The following is a 14,952-nucleotide window of genomic DNA, read 5'->3' on the forward strand; positions in this document are numbered from 1 at the left end:
TATGAGCCATCACACCCTGCCCACCCACCCTGACCAGGCCAACAATACCACATCCTATGGCCTTGCACCAGCATGGCATCTCTGGAGGAGGGGCAGGCAAGGGTGGTGATCTCATGCCTCCCTCACTGTACCTCCTTTAGTTATATGATTCCTGGTGTCACCTCACCCACCACACCGTGGGCTCCAGGGAGCAGGATTCACATGGGGTTGGTCCATCCTCCCTGGCTCCAGCAGACTCCAAAGACAATAAAGGGCTCACTATCTATTTCCTGGGTCAATCACTTTCCCCCCAAGCCCATGAGGTGAGTACAGCTTACAGCCTAAGGACAGCCTCCAGGCTGCAGCACAGGGAGGGCCCTGTGGACTCTGCTGAGGACCCACAGGAGCTCCCCGAGGCCAAGTGCAGGACAGAGATCAGAGAAGCAGCTGCTCAGAGAACTCTAGCCCTGCAGAGGCCCAAATATGGCTGCTATTATACAGAAGGTGAGGCCAAAAACGCTGGAGACATTGCTCCTGAATCTCATTCTGTCATTTGTAAAAGAGGGAAAATGATCTACCCTCATCTCCCCAGGTTGTTAGGAAAATCCACTACCTGAAAATGTGCAGTCACTGGCTGGGAGCAGGACACCAGCTGCCCAACAGCACAGGCTCGGGGCATGGCACTGTCCCCACTGTCCCCACTCTCCCCATCCCCAACCTGGAAGCTAGAGCCTCGCTGTCCTGCCACTCCCGGATACAGGACAGAGGACCGGAATCAGGACCGTGGCCTCTCAGTAGGGGCTGGGAGAGCAGCCATCTGCAGCCACCTGGATGGAGACCTTTCCTGCTCACTCTTAGAACTCCAACCCGGGCCGGGCACCCACCAGAAGGACAACTGGAAGCGTGGCAGGTAAACCAGGCTGTGGCCCTGCAGTGCCATCACTGTCCTCACTTGAACTCTGGCTCCTCTGTTCCTTGATGGCCCCTCCACATGGTGCTCCACTCCAGTCTTAAAAAGTTTCTGCCCTAAGCTCAGGGAGCCGGTACTGAGGTGCAGGTAGGAGCAGGTGCAGCCTCTGCTGGGTGGAGGACATATGCCCTGGGGATCCAGAGTCCAAAATGACTGACACCAGCCCTGAGAATGTAATTCATCCTCCCACACCTGGTAACACAGCCCTCTGAGGTTTACACAGGGCTGCTGAAGATCTTTATCTCCTCTTTACTTTACAGGCAGGAGCTGGGGCCACACCAGTGTCACAGAGCTGGAGGGGAAGCACAGCAGGGCCCAGCTGTTCCCAGCCTCCAATCTCAGGAGTCCTTGAGAGCCTCAGAGTCTGAGATTCTGAACCATTGGATCTATTCAATTCCTACTTTGATAAAGAGAGGGGCGGGGTAGAAGCACCTGTCACGGAGATTGAACCAGTCCAACGTTGACAGACCCAGGACCTGGGGTCAGGAACTGAGCTCAGCTCCAGGCTCATCTGATGTCCTCCTGACAGCCTGAGGACGGAGACCTTATCTCCATTCACAGGCATGGTGGGTGGCAGGCAATTGCCCCAGCTGACCATGGTTTCCCAGGTGCATAGCTGGGAATTCGGTCTTCCCTGCCACCCTCCCCTGCTGTCTCATCTGGATCCCCCAGTAACCTACTGGGAGTAGATTTGGTACTTTGGTACTCCTAGTACCAAAGAACTCCTGTATCCTTGAAAATTCCTAATACCATGAAGGAATGAAAGTACACAGCAATGTGATGAATCACGTTTTACTTCCTGGACTAGCAAAAAATGAAAGCTAAGTGTAGCAAGGGTGTAGGGACACAGGCACATTTGTGGACTAGGTGTGAGTATATGCTGAGTTCAATGGTCTTTTGGAGCAAAATCTGTGAACATCTAAAGAAACTTCTGAAATCATTTATCCCACAGAAGTAGAAGTAAAATTATACTTCTAAGGAGTTGCCCAATAAGCTGGTGCACATGGATATGTGGACACACAATACGTACAAGGGTATTTAGTAGAACATTGTTGGAATTAGCAAAGGCAAAGTCAGGGTAGGATCTAACAAGCTGCCCCTAGGCAGTAACAGTGAATTAACCTTTGGCTTACCCATGCAGTAAAATACCCTTATTTAAAGGAAGATCAATCTGAATGTACTGCCATAAAACATCTAATGTGATTTGTGTTAGCTCCAAAATTTTAAAGAGCGATTGCACATTGAAATGCATTTGATAAGGCAAGACTGATGGAGGGAACAAAGCCCCCTTTGGGATGTATAGAGTTCACATTCCCAAAACTGAGATTCACATTGCTGGCCTTGTCTACACTGGTCATCCACGCATTCTCTCTTCAGGTCCACTGTCCTAACACAGCCATTCTTCTACCTGCCTCAGGTAGGTCCACCCACTATAAACTATTGCAGAAGTCGGCTGTATAATTTTTGAGAGGTAAAAATGTTACTGCTTTTCTGAATTTAGTATTAATTTGTTGAAAGAAAACATGCAAACTCTCATAGTTCCTATAATCTTGTTTTATCCTCCCCCTTTTGTTTTGGTATTATGTAAGGAACCTTAGAAAGTGCTGTTGGCAGAAACGTCAATCACTCTGAGAAAGTCCTGGCAGTCTGCACATTTTACTTATAATACGTCCTTACTCTGCACCCCACCACCAATCTCAGTTTCCAAAGCCAACTCACAACGAGAACTTTACACCTTTTATGCTGAAGGAAGGGGCCAGCCCGCGGTCCTGTCTGTGGGATGCAGAGGGGACACACGGGTGACAGTGGCAGACACTGGTTAACAGCTTCCTGCCACTTTCAGGGCTCTAGAGGAAATTAAAGTTGCAAACACAAGCGTTGGAAAGCTTTTTCACCGGCTGTTTGTTAAACGGATCTCCAAGGAACACGTTTAACAGTGTAAACATAGGGTTAATTTTTTTTTTTTTTTTTTTTGACAGAGTCTTGCTGTTGCCCAGGCTGGAGTGCATTGGTGCAATCTCGGCTCACTGCAACCTCTGCCTCCCGGGTTCAAGCAATTCTACTGTCTCAGCCTCCCAAGTAGCTGGGATTACAGGCGCCTGCCACCATGTCTGGCTAATTTTCGTATTTTTAGTACAGACGGGGTTTCACCAAGTTGGCCAGGCGGGTCTCCAACTCCCGACCTCAGGTAATCCCCCCCGCCTCGGCCTCCCAACGTGCTGGGATTACAGGTATGAGCCACCACGTCAGGCCTGGGTTAATGTTATTAATGAACGGACGAACGAAAGAGGCCACCGCTCTGTGGCTTCCAGAGGTTTCCTCCGGAGTTTCCATCTTGACTCCCTCCCTCCGTTGATTCTGGAACTTACTCCGGGGCAGCTCAGTGCGGTCCTCGCCTCACGCGACAGCCAGGGGGAGCGCGCGCTCTGCTCCCTCGCAGCCGGGTCGCTCCTGCCCAGCCAGGGGACCCCAATCTTCCCGACTCCGACGACGGGTTCGTCCTGCCCGGGCATGCCCCGCCGCAGGCGACCCGGGCCAAGCGTCCCCGCCGTGTCCCCCTCTCTCTCTGCCCATTCCCGGCGCCAGGTGCGCTCTTCCCCAGCCAGGGACCGCGGCGGGTACTCACCAGCAGCAGAACCGCGACGATGACGAAAACAAACTTAAGGGTCTTGGGGTCCGGGAGCCATGGTGTGGTTCCCGACGCCGTCCTGGCTCCTGGAGAGCGCCCTGCTCGAGCGCTCGAGGCGGTCGGGGCGCTCTGTCCGCAAAGTCCCATGAGAAGGGAGGTGGGTGGAGGCTCTTCGCCCCTCCGAAGTTTGGGTAAAAAGCGCCAAACTCAATCAGAAACCGTCCGGAAACGGTCCCCGTAGGTCGTGCGCGTGGAAAGGTTCTCGCAGCTACACTGCCAGAATCCGGGCGTGCACCCCGCTTTTATACCCCGGAAAAGGGCGTGGTCACTTGTTCCCCTTCCCGCAGTCACTTCCAGGCACTCAGAAAAGGGGCATGGCCTCCCCCAGTACCTCGGGGAGGGCCCAGGTTGTGTGCGTGGGTGCATGGACGGAGAGGAACTACTTCTTGCCGGCAGTGGTGACCCAGGCCTGTGGTTTGATTCCGGGTCCTGTCCAGGCTGTGGCAAGCAGAAGGGGTAGGAGCTAAGGCGCTTCCCACTGCGCTGCTGTAGTCGGGGTAGTGAGGTTCAGAGGAGGCACTGGAGGCCTGTCCTGAGCCTGCTCCCTCCCCGGGACGCCTGTCTCTCCTCTTGTTAAACCCTGAACTACTTCCTGGCTTAAGGACTTCAGTCCACTCTTAGCTTCTGCTCCCACTCCCTCCCCAAACAGCGGCCTCACTGACCACTGCTCTGATGCCACTGCCTCCAGCCTCCTTGCTGCTGTGACCCAGCACCAAGCTTCTCTGGCAGGGGCTTGGCACCCCTCAGTAGTGGGTGCCTGGCACCAAGGAGGGACCCAGTGAGTGCATAAGTGGACAGAATGAAGGACGCAGAGGCCATGACGGGCAAGTGCAGAGGCTGAGGAGTAGGTAGGAGGGAGAGGAAAGCCAGGGGCATCCCTAGCCACAGCCTGGCACCCTTTGCATGGTCAAGGCACAAACACTCCCTGACCAACCTTGAGGGCTCTAGTACTGAGGCCCCATCGAGTCAGGGGAGTGGCTTCCAAAGCCTGTCCCCAAGTCTAGTGTCTACCCAGGTCCAACTGTCTGACCTTGGGCTACTTACCTCCCCATCGAGTTAAGCACACTGCTGCTGTGAGGACAGACCCAATGTGTGGTATTGAAGGGTGCCAGCTGGTGAGCCTAGGCACTCAGGTCAATGGCACGACTCCTAGACCCTTGGGGTCAGTCAGCTCCTGATCCCGCACATGGTAGGTAGAAGAGGGTATCACTATAGAAATGAAGGTTTTTTGACTCACCAGAAACCTGGGAATGAAATGTCATCCTCTCCACAGGCTTGGATTTGAGCGATGGAGCACCCCAAGCACCTGCCAGGCCCCAGACACTGACCTAGGGTCAGAAATGTGTGCCAGGGCCAGGCGCAGTGGCTCACGCCTGTAGTCCCAGCACTTTGGGAGGCTGAGGTGGCAGGATCACGAGGTCAGGAGTTCGAGGCCAGCCTGGCCAACATGGTGAAACCCCATCTCTGTTAAAAATACAAAAATTAGCTGGGCATGGTGGCGGGCACCTGTAATTCCAGCTACTCTGAAAGCTAAGGGAGAAGAATCGCTTGAACCCAGGAGGTTGCGGTTGCAGTGAGCCGAGCTTTATGCCGCTGCACTCCAGTCTGGGTGACAGAGTGAGACTCTGTGGGGAAAAAAAGAAAAGAAAAGAAATGTGTGCCAGGCCCCAGGCACTGAGAAATGTGTGGGGTCAGGAATGTGTGCTGGGTGCAGGAAGTGAGAGGACAGGGACTTCAGAAAGACTGACAGCATTAACACAGAGCCATCAGGGCCTGCAGCAAAGTCCTTAAAGCACTTTAGCTCCCTTGGCCCTCGAGGGTGAACCACACAGTGTAGACTAGAAACCAGATTGCAGGTAACGACACATTCTCTGTGCCCTATGTGGGACACTGACTAGGGCTAATGGCAAAAGGCTGTGAGCACCTCCCGGGAACTGGGCCTTTAGATCATAAAGTTTCCATTTAAGAGGGACTTACTAGCTTGCGATGGAACACAAACTGAAGCTCCCCCTGTGACTGAAAGACGTAATCTTGAAACCTGAAAAACTCGTGATGTCTTCAGTAATCTTGGAAAAGCTCTAATGGGGAGGGCAGTCCCAGAAGAGTTCTATTACAAAATGGAAATGTATTTTAGTGCAGTGGTGCGATCTCGGCTCACTGCAACCTCCGCCGCCCAGGTTCAAGCGATTCTCCTGCCTCAGCCTCCCAAGTAGCTGGTATTACAGGCACGTGCCACCATGCCCGGCTAATTTTTGTATTTTTAGTAGAGATGAGGTTTCATCATGTTGGCCAGGTTGGTCTTGATCTCTTGACCTTGTGATTCACCCACCTCGGCCTCCCAAAGTGCTGGAATTACAGGCGTGAGCAACCTCACCCGGCCTACAAAATGGAAATGGTTGACATGGGATCCTGGTGCCTGAGGAAGGCAAAGAGGAGACACTCATGAGCAGGGAGCCTCTGTTCCCCTCAGACTGACTCTGGAACTGGGTGAGGAGCTGCTGGATTCTATGATCACTTGGACACTTCCCTATACACAGCTCTTTACTGACTGACCAAGAGCTACTTAGTTTATAGACTGTCATTCCTAGGTGAATGGACAACATCCTATTTGGAAGGCCACCCCTCTGACGGAAGAAGGCAAAGGCAAATCAGCCGGGTGGGTTGGATTGCATGCTGTTTTCCTAGCGTTGATGGAAGATTTGAACAGCAGCAAAAGCCCCTGTACTTGGGTTTTTTTCTGGCTCATGGACAGTCGTCAACATCCCAGTCATAGAGTTGGGAAGGAGAATGTGAAAGTTGATCGCACAAATTGGGTCATTCTTGTCATACCCAACTAAAACAGTCAAGAGGCCATGGGGAAAAAATCAGTGTATTACCCCTGAACTGCAATTTTCTGTAAGCCTGGCAGCTGTAAGCTGAACCTATTAATAGTTCTATCTAATATCTATTGACACAACCTGCTGCTGCTCTAAGACCAGCTTGACCCACTGCAGTCACTCACCAGTCAGAGCATGCCACTTCTTCGATTTGTACAGTGCCAATGAACTTTCTGGAAAAAAAAAATACTTAGTATTTCTCCTTTTAAAAAAACCTTTAAACTTCTCTTTGTTCTTTGGACATACCAAAGACAACTTGGTCTTTGTGTATGCCAGGAATTGCAATTCTTGTTTTCCAAATAAAGCGTATTAAATTTGGATATTCGTCTCTACATTTTCCATTGTTTCCAAGAGTAATGGAAAACTGGCCTATTGAAGGGATGTCCATATGGGGACCGACCCTATGGAAATCTCTAGGGGTACTTGAGGAGTGCATTAAAATAGGACATGCCCATAGCGGTCAGTAGAACCCACCCTCAGGTTTGGAAAGTGACTGTAATCAGCAAGAGATACCCCTGTGTACTCCCTTGAGGTGGTCACCAGGGTCCACGAAGTAAAATAAGTGGATATGGGGGAACCACAGCGATGCAGAGATGGGCTGAATTGAAACACGTTCCTCTTGCTGTCTCTCAGGTGCATAATGCCAATAAGAGCTGTTCTGTCTGCCAGCGGGAGAGACACAGACTGCCTATGGTTATGAGGCAGATTCCCTGATGGGGAGGCCCTGAACATTCTTGGAAAGTGAGACTGAGGGCAGGGTCCTGGGGGGTACAGGTGAGTCTCCACGGGAACAGAAACTGACTGTGGATTGTCTTTTGCTTACCTGGTGGAGGCTGCAAATGCCCAAAGTGCTATTAATATAAAAGAACTGAAATAAGGTATTATTCTAGTTTGGGCCACTAAGCCGCACTTCCTTGGACCAAGAAACATGCCGTTCAGTGCATAATGTTTTGCGAATGGGCAGCGAGATATCCTCCTTAGAGTAATAATTTGATAGGGAAGCAGAACAGTCAACTGAAACATTATCTACAATGGGGGAAGATAATAAGCATGAAGGGCTAGCTTCCACGCCTTCACCAGTGTGTGCCCCCACTCCACACGAGTGGGCTAAAGGAGTGTCCCCACTGGACTTTCCTCCATTTTTCTAGTGAATCTGGTGACAAGGGGGTGGGGAGGATGCTTGTATAATGACTTTCATTTTGTTGTTGTTGTTGGGTTTTTTTGAGACACAGTCTAGCTCTGTCGCCCAGGCTGTAGTGCAATGGCACGATCTCGGCTCACTGCAATCTCTGCCTTCCGGGTTCAAGTGATTCCCCTGCCTCTGCCTCTCAAGCACCTGAGACTACAGGCCCCCGCCACCTCACCCAGCTAATTTTGATATTTTGAGCTGAGACAGGGTTTCACTATGTTGGACAGGCTGGTCTCAAACTCATGACCTCAGGTGATCTACTCGCCTTGGCCTCCCTTAAGTGGTGAGATTACAGGCAGCGTGAGCCACTGTGCCCAGCCAGTGACTGCCATTTTTGTCTTTCTTCCCCACGTTACCTCAACTCTCCCCTCCTCTCCACCTGCCACCTGGTGCAGTGGCCACAGGATCGGGGCTACAACTACGAGTGCTGGAAGCAGTGACGACTCCTAAGCCAGAAACTGAGACTATGTGTTTAGACTTTTCTGTCAATTTTCTTATAGACCTCATGGATGTGGGTTGTGCTTTGCCCCACCTGCCAAAATAGAGGCTAACCGTATATGCAGCTACATTGCCTGATATGGTTTGGATGTGTGTCCCTCCAAATTTCATATTGAAATAGGATCTCATATTGGAGATGGGCCTGGTGAAGGTGTTTGGGTCGTGGGGGAAGAACCTTCATGAATGGCTCACTGCCCTCCCCACAGTAGTGAATGAGTCCTTCCTCTATTAGTTCACTCAAGGGCTGGTTGCTTAAAGGAGTCTGGCACCTCTCACGTCTGTCTCTTGCTCCCTCTCATCCTGTGATGTGCTGGCTCCCCTTTGCTTTCTTCCATGATTAGAAGCTCCCTGAGGCTCTCACCAGAAGCTGAGCAGATGCAGGTGCCATGCTTGCACACCCTACAGGACTATGAGCCAAATAAACCTGTTTTCTTTATAAATTACCAAGCCTCAGCTATTCCTTTATAGCAACTCAACATGGACTAATACATTGCCTATTGGTAAAATAGCCCATTAGTTCTGCACCTGTGTAACCCTGCCCTGTATGAATGGAAGTGGACTGAGGGGATACGCTTGCTGCCTGAATATTGCTGTCAGCAAGCTGGCCCATCACAATTGCTTTTAAAGTGGAAAACTTTGAATACAAGTGAAAAGAAAAAGGAGGAGGAGCTGAAAGTAAAAGAATGAATAAATGGTTTATGTAACGAGGAAAATCTGATATTACAGTAATACCAAGAAAGAGACGCAGAGGAAGAGAAGACATTGTCTCTTAGCTCAATTATCTCAGATGTCTGAGAGGTGGAAGTTCCATATTTGCTGAGACCTGTCCTGCTTTTGGAACCTGACAGGTGGAATGGAGGCCTACAAACCTGAGTGGCCTCTTCTTGGGAGACTTTTTTTTTTTTTTGAGACAGAGTTTCTCTCTTGTTGCCCAGGCTGGAGTGCAATGGCGTGATCTCGGCTCACTGCAACCTCCACCTCCCGGGTTCAACCGATTCTCCTGCCTCGGCCTTCCAAGTAGCTGGGATTACAGGCATGTGCCACCACATCCAGCTAATTTTGCATTTTTAGCAGAGACAGGGTTTCTCCATGTTGGTCAGGCTGGTCTTGAACTCCTGACCTCAGGTCATCCACCAGCCTCAGCCTCCCAAAGTGCTGGGATTACAGGTGTGAGCCACCACACCTGGCCCCTGGGAGATATTTTTATATGATATGATGCTGGTGTTGACTAATTATCAATGACTGAGGAGGACCTAGTAACCTACCAGTATCTTTTGAATTGTGTATCGTTTTGCTATGAGAGAGTCCATGGACAGAAATCAGTCTGGTCTCTGGCCATGGACTCCCTCATAGCAAAAGGATATGCAACTCAAAAGATCAAATATGTATTATTTTATTTTATTGATCTCTGCCCTGTTTCCTGCAACAAAGCTCCTAAAATCCTTGGAACCTCTCAAGTAATTAATGTTTTTTTGTATGTCAGTGAGGTGACTGATGGCTGGAGGCTCTTGGACAGCCTCAGGAGGGGAACCAGCCTGTGATCAGAGGGTTGAAACTTCAGCCCCTGCTGAAGTTTTGCTTGGGTTTTGCTTACCTGGTGGAAGCTACAAATGCCCTCCCCCATCCCAGCCTCTGGTGAGAGAAGAGGGGCTGAATGTTGAGGTTGTCACCAATAACCAGTGATCAATCATGCTTGAGCAATGAAGCCTCCAAAAAAGCCCAAAAAGACAGAGTTCAGAGAGCGTCTGGGTTTGTGAGCAAGTACACATCCATATGTAGGGAGGGTGGCACACTCTAATTCCACAGGGACAGAACTCCTCCACTGTGCGCCCTCACAACCCTCACCTTCTTCATCTGACTTTTGATTGATATCATTAAAAATATCCTCTGTAGGCTGGGCGCGGTGGCTCAAGCCTGTAATCCCAGCACTTTGGGAGGCCGAGACGGGCGGATCACAAGGTCAGGAGATCGAGACCATCCTGGCTAACATGGTGAAACCCCGTCTCTACTAAAAAATACAAAAAAGTAGCCGGGCGTGGTGGCAGGCGCCTGTAGTCCCAGTTACTTGGGAGGCTGAGGCAGGAGAATGGCGTAAACCCGGGAAGCGGAGCTTGCAGTGAGCTGAGATCCGGCCACTGCACTCCAGCCTGGACGACAGAGTGAGACTCCATCTCAAAAAAAAAAAAAAAAAAAAAAATTCCTCTGTAATAAATTGGCAATAGCAAGTAAACTGTGTTCCTGGCTTTTGTGAGACGGCCTAGTGAATGATGAAACCTGAGAAGGAGATCATGGTAATTTCCAGTTGGTGGCTCCCAGGTCGAGTTCCAATTAGCTTAGTTGTGGGGGAACCAGGAGGTTTCACAATGACTCAGTGGTCAATGAAATTCTTATGAATTTGCAGTTTGTTGTGTGGCTTTTGCACATAAACACTCCCGTAAATATGTTCAACACACACAGGCAGTGGTGAGACGGTGGGGAAGGGACCATGGTGAGTGTCTCAGAAGACCAGCATGCTGATTGACACACTGGCAGGTCCAGGTTTCCTCAGAACATGGGCCAGGATGGGGGTCGCTGCTCTTCTCCCATAGCCCGTGGGAAAGAGGTCTCAGAGTTCTTGTGGGCAGCACTGCAGCAGCTGCTTGGCTATGGTCAGTGTCTTTGCGGTTTTTATGACACTCTGCAGGCATGCCCGTAGCCAAGATCTCAACTGCCTTCTGGCTTCACTTTCTTGTCTGGTCTAGGGGGTGCCTGTCCACAGCAGGTCCTCTCATCACCTGAGTCCACCACACATACACTTCTCACTCTGAGGGGTCAACAATTTCAATGTGGGCTGATCATCTGTCACAAGTGACTTTATTTTGAGACATTTAGGGTCACCAAACACTATTATATCAGTAGCCAAGTCAGACAGAAGGTGTGGACGACTTGGGGACACTGTATTAGTCCGTTTTCACACTGCTATAAAGAATGGCCCAAGCCTGGGTAATTTATAAAGGAAAGTGATTTAATTGACTCACAGTTCCACATGTCTGGGGAGGCCTCAGGAAACTTACAGTCATGGCGGAAGGCGATGTGGAAGCAAACACCTTCTTCATAAGGTGGCAGAAAGGAGTGAAGAGAGTGAACGAGGAACTGCCAAACCCTTATAAAACCATCAGATGTCGTGAGAACTATCACGACAACAGCATGAGGAAACCACCTCCATGATCCAGACATCTCCCACCAGGTTCCTCCCTTGACATGTGGGAATCGCAATTCGAGATGAGATTTGGGTGAGGACACAGAGCCAAACCATATCAGACCACCTGCTTGTGATTTGCACCTGAAGTGGGGGGGAGTCTTGTGGAACTGAGTCCTTACCCTGTGGGGTCGGCACTACCTCCGATTCGTGTCGGAAGTGAATTATGCGCACTCATCTGAGGTGGGAGAATTGGTCAGGGTGAGAAAAATCCACACATCTGTCCCAGAGGTACCTCGAACTATGAACATATTGATCAGTGTAATTTCTTAATATTTTCTTAGCTAGAACTTTGCCTTTTTGTCTGAGCCTATAGCTCTCAGGGTTTTCGGCAGTAGGGCTGGTACCTCATGCTTCCTAGATCTGTTAATGAGTGGGACCAGTGTCTGTGCTCAGGTGGTCAGGTCAATATCAAATGGGTCCCTGGCAGAATATTTTTTCATAACACATTCCTCTTCTGGTTTCCAGGGATCAGTAGATGTCAATATGAGTTGTGGTAGTGTAATTTCTTTAAATTTTTCATGAAGGCCTCAAAACAAATTATATATGATCTTTAAAATTTTGTTTTCCCATATGCAGGGTGTTTATGCTAAATCTTCATGCAGAAATGTAATGACTGTAGAGAGACCAGGTTCCTGAAACAGGCAATCCAGACTCCAATATGTAGTGCTAAGGCTCTGACTCAGGGACCACCAGAAGAGAGAAGGTCCAGCCAGTCTCATGTTAGCAAACACTTAATGTCACTCATACTTCCCATTCACTCTTCCTCCTCCAGGCCAGGGCCTGTCTCCCCTGAGCCTACATGGGGCCTGTGGTAAGCAGTTTCTGAAATGGTCCCAGTGTTCCTCTCTCCTGGTATTCATGGCTGGGACGTAATGAGAAACATCTGTTTTTTTCTCTGGTTTGGGGGCCAAAGCTTCAAAACACTGATGTTTCCTGAGCAATTGTGGTGAGAGGGGCTTTATTTCTTTAATCATAAGATGACTTCCAGCATTCCTGAGTTGAGGCTCCTGAGGTGGCTCTTGGAGGAGAGGGTCCGGCTGCCAGTGGAACCAACCACATGATCAGAACAATGGAACTTTCCACACCACCACATCCCTTAGTTCAGAGCAGGGAGATGCCTGAGGATTAATCACCTGAGATTAATGATTGACGCCTTCGTGCTTTGGAATGAAACTGCCATAAACACCATAAACCACAAGGTTCAGAGGAAAGGAATAATCAGTCGCTCACTGGGGTTGGACAGATGAGAGTAACTCAGAAAAATTAAGGGCAACATCACACTTTCTATAGCGAAAGTAATGTCCGTGGGCTTTACCTCACTATATGCTACAAATCTAATCATTTAATAAAACCTCCTTAAGAAATCAGAGAAGTTCATCTTATTTTATGTTGGGCAATGGACTTTCTAAGCTTATGATCAAGAAAAAAAATAAATGTACCTATAGATTTAGCTACTTAAAATGTAAAATTTCTGTACATTAAAATCTAAGACAAAAAGAATAGGCAAATAAAAAATCCAGAAATCTGTTAATAGTATTTGGGAAGCATGAAGCCTGTCTTTCTAAACAAGACAAATCCTAAAAAGTGAATTTGAACAAAGAAATTTAAACTACTGACCAATATATGAAACATATATCAGAGAAATGCATATCCAATCAACTAATTCTTTCCTGGTTAGCAAAAATGAAAACCAAAGAGCAGTGATGTCAGATCTAAAGTTGGTAGAAGTTGGCACTGTTGGTAGGAATCACAGCTCTGTGTGTGTGTGTGTGTGTGTGTGTGCACCTCTACGGGTTAACCCCAATATGCTACTTCTTCTAGAAAATTGCCTAATGAATGTGATCAGAAATGTGGCCAAAGATGTATTCTCAAATATTCACAACTTCTTTGCCCTCCGCATACTGGTGATTGAGGTTTTGGGGAGAGGGGCTAGTATTTGGGCAGAGCATGACACTGGACTCTCGCCTTTGCCCATCTTGAGAACACAGGTCATCCTCATCATCTTTGGAGGGGGACTGACAGGATGTTTAATAACTGTATGTTTTGTGGGGGGATTTGGGCAGGGTCCAAATATCAGGAAAAGGGGCACAGAGCTGAAGAACAGGAGTCGCCTGTAATGAAGCAACCCAGTCCCACTGATGAGGATGCAGGGAAGTTCCAGGGAGAAAGTGAAGATCGGCCCAGGGTGGGAGGAAGCCACAGGAAAGTGACCACAGGACTTTCCCAACAACCAGGGCCAGTTCACCACTCAGGGATCCACTGCCCCTTCCTTGACAGCTCTATCAGAGCCCAGCTGCAGCCCCAGGTGCAGCCAGAGGACCCCCCGGGAGGCTGTGGGTGAGCCAGGCCAGTGCTGGTGTCCCTGTCCCCACAGGGAGGGGCAGAAGGAGGTGCTGGATTCCAGTCCCCAAGACTCTCACTTTTTTTTGTTTGTTTGTTTTTGTTTTTGTTTTTGTTTTTTTGAGATGGAATCTCTCTCTGTCGCCCAGACTGGAGTGCAGTGGCATGATGTCCACTCACTGCAAGCTCTGTCCCCCGGGTTTCTGCCATTCTGCCTCAGCCTCCCAAGTAGCTGGGACTACAGGCACCTACCACCACACCCGGCTAATTTTTTGTATTTTTAGTAGAGACAGGGTTTCACCATGTTCGCCAGGATGGTCTCGATCTCCTGACCCTCCGTGACCCACCCACCTCGGCCTTCCAAAGTGCTGGGATTACAGGCTTGTGCCACCGTGCCCGGTCAAGGCTCTGTCACTTTAAATTCCAGGGAGTCAGAGGCAGGAAACAACCCCCGCACGCACTTCAGCAAACCTGAAGGAAGAGAAGGCAGGGAGGTGTGAGTCACAGCCAGAACACAGCCTGTGTTTACTCAGAGCTGTTTCAGAGGAGAATGGGACAGGGCAAAAACAAAAACAAACAAAACCTCTACACTTCTTTTTATGTCAGTTTCCATAGTTAATTTGGTCATGAATTCACACATACCTCAAGATTTTACCCTTAATTGCCTTCTTTTTATGTTTGATGTTACCAACGTATTCTTCAGATATGATCATCTACTGCTTTCTCTAGTAGGAGAACAGACAAGCAAGGAAAGGTCTGCTTTTGTGAAGCAGTTCCTGCCCTCCTTGCACACAGCAGAGGCTGTCTGGCCTATTCTTTTCTCCTGCCTTCAAATTAGCAGATTCTTTCTTCTGCCTGATCAAATCTGGTGTGTAATTTCTCTACTGGATTTTCCACTTCAGCTATTATATTTTTTTCAGTCCCAGGATTTTCTACCTTCTGATATTTCCTATATCTTTATGGATATTCTCTATATGTTCGTATAGGTATGTATAGATATATATATATATATAGATGCATCAATGTTTCCCCAGAGGAAACGTGTAGGTGCTACTCTGGGTTTCCCTAGAATATTTCCCTCCAGCCCCTGCCCATGGGCTCCTCAGCCTCACCCTTGAAGCCATGGGCTGCGAGCTACTGTTTTAATCCTCCGCAATCCTCTAGAATACA

General features: G+C 49.1%; 1 protein-coding gene across 1 annotated transcript in view; it reads right to left on the reverse strand.

Annotated features, from left to right (window-relative positions):
* Positions 1-3,738, reverse strand: part of TNFRSF10D (tumor necrosis factor receptor superfamily, member 10d, decoy with truncated death domain) — an 83,815-nt gene extending 80,077 nt beyond the window's left edge. The window contains exon 1 of the mRNA XM_011968851.1: positions 3,576-3,738. Within this exon, the coding sequence (XP_011824241.1) occupies positions 3,576-3,725 (150 nt within the window). The 5' untranslated portion in view covers positions 3,726-3,738. The remainder of the gene's footprint in view (positions 1-3,575) is intronic.
* Positions 3,739-14,952: the final 11,214 nt, after the last annotated feature.

This window comes from Mandrillus leucophaeus, unplaced genomic scaffold (genome assembly GCF_000951045.1).
Source record: "Mandrillus leucophaeus isolate KB7577 unplaced genomic scaffold, Mleu.le_1.0 Scaffold86, whole genome shotgun sequence".
NCBI lineage: Eukaryota > Metazoa > Chordata > Mammalia > Primates > Cercopithecidae > Mandrillus > Mandrillus leucophaeus.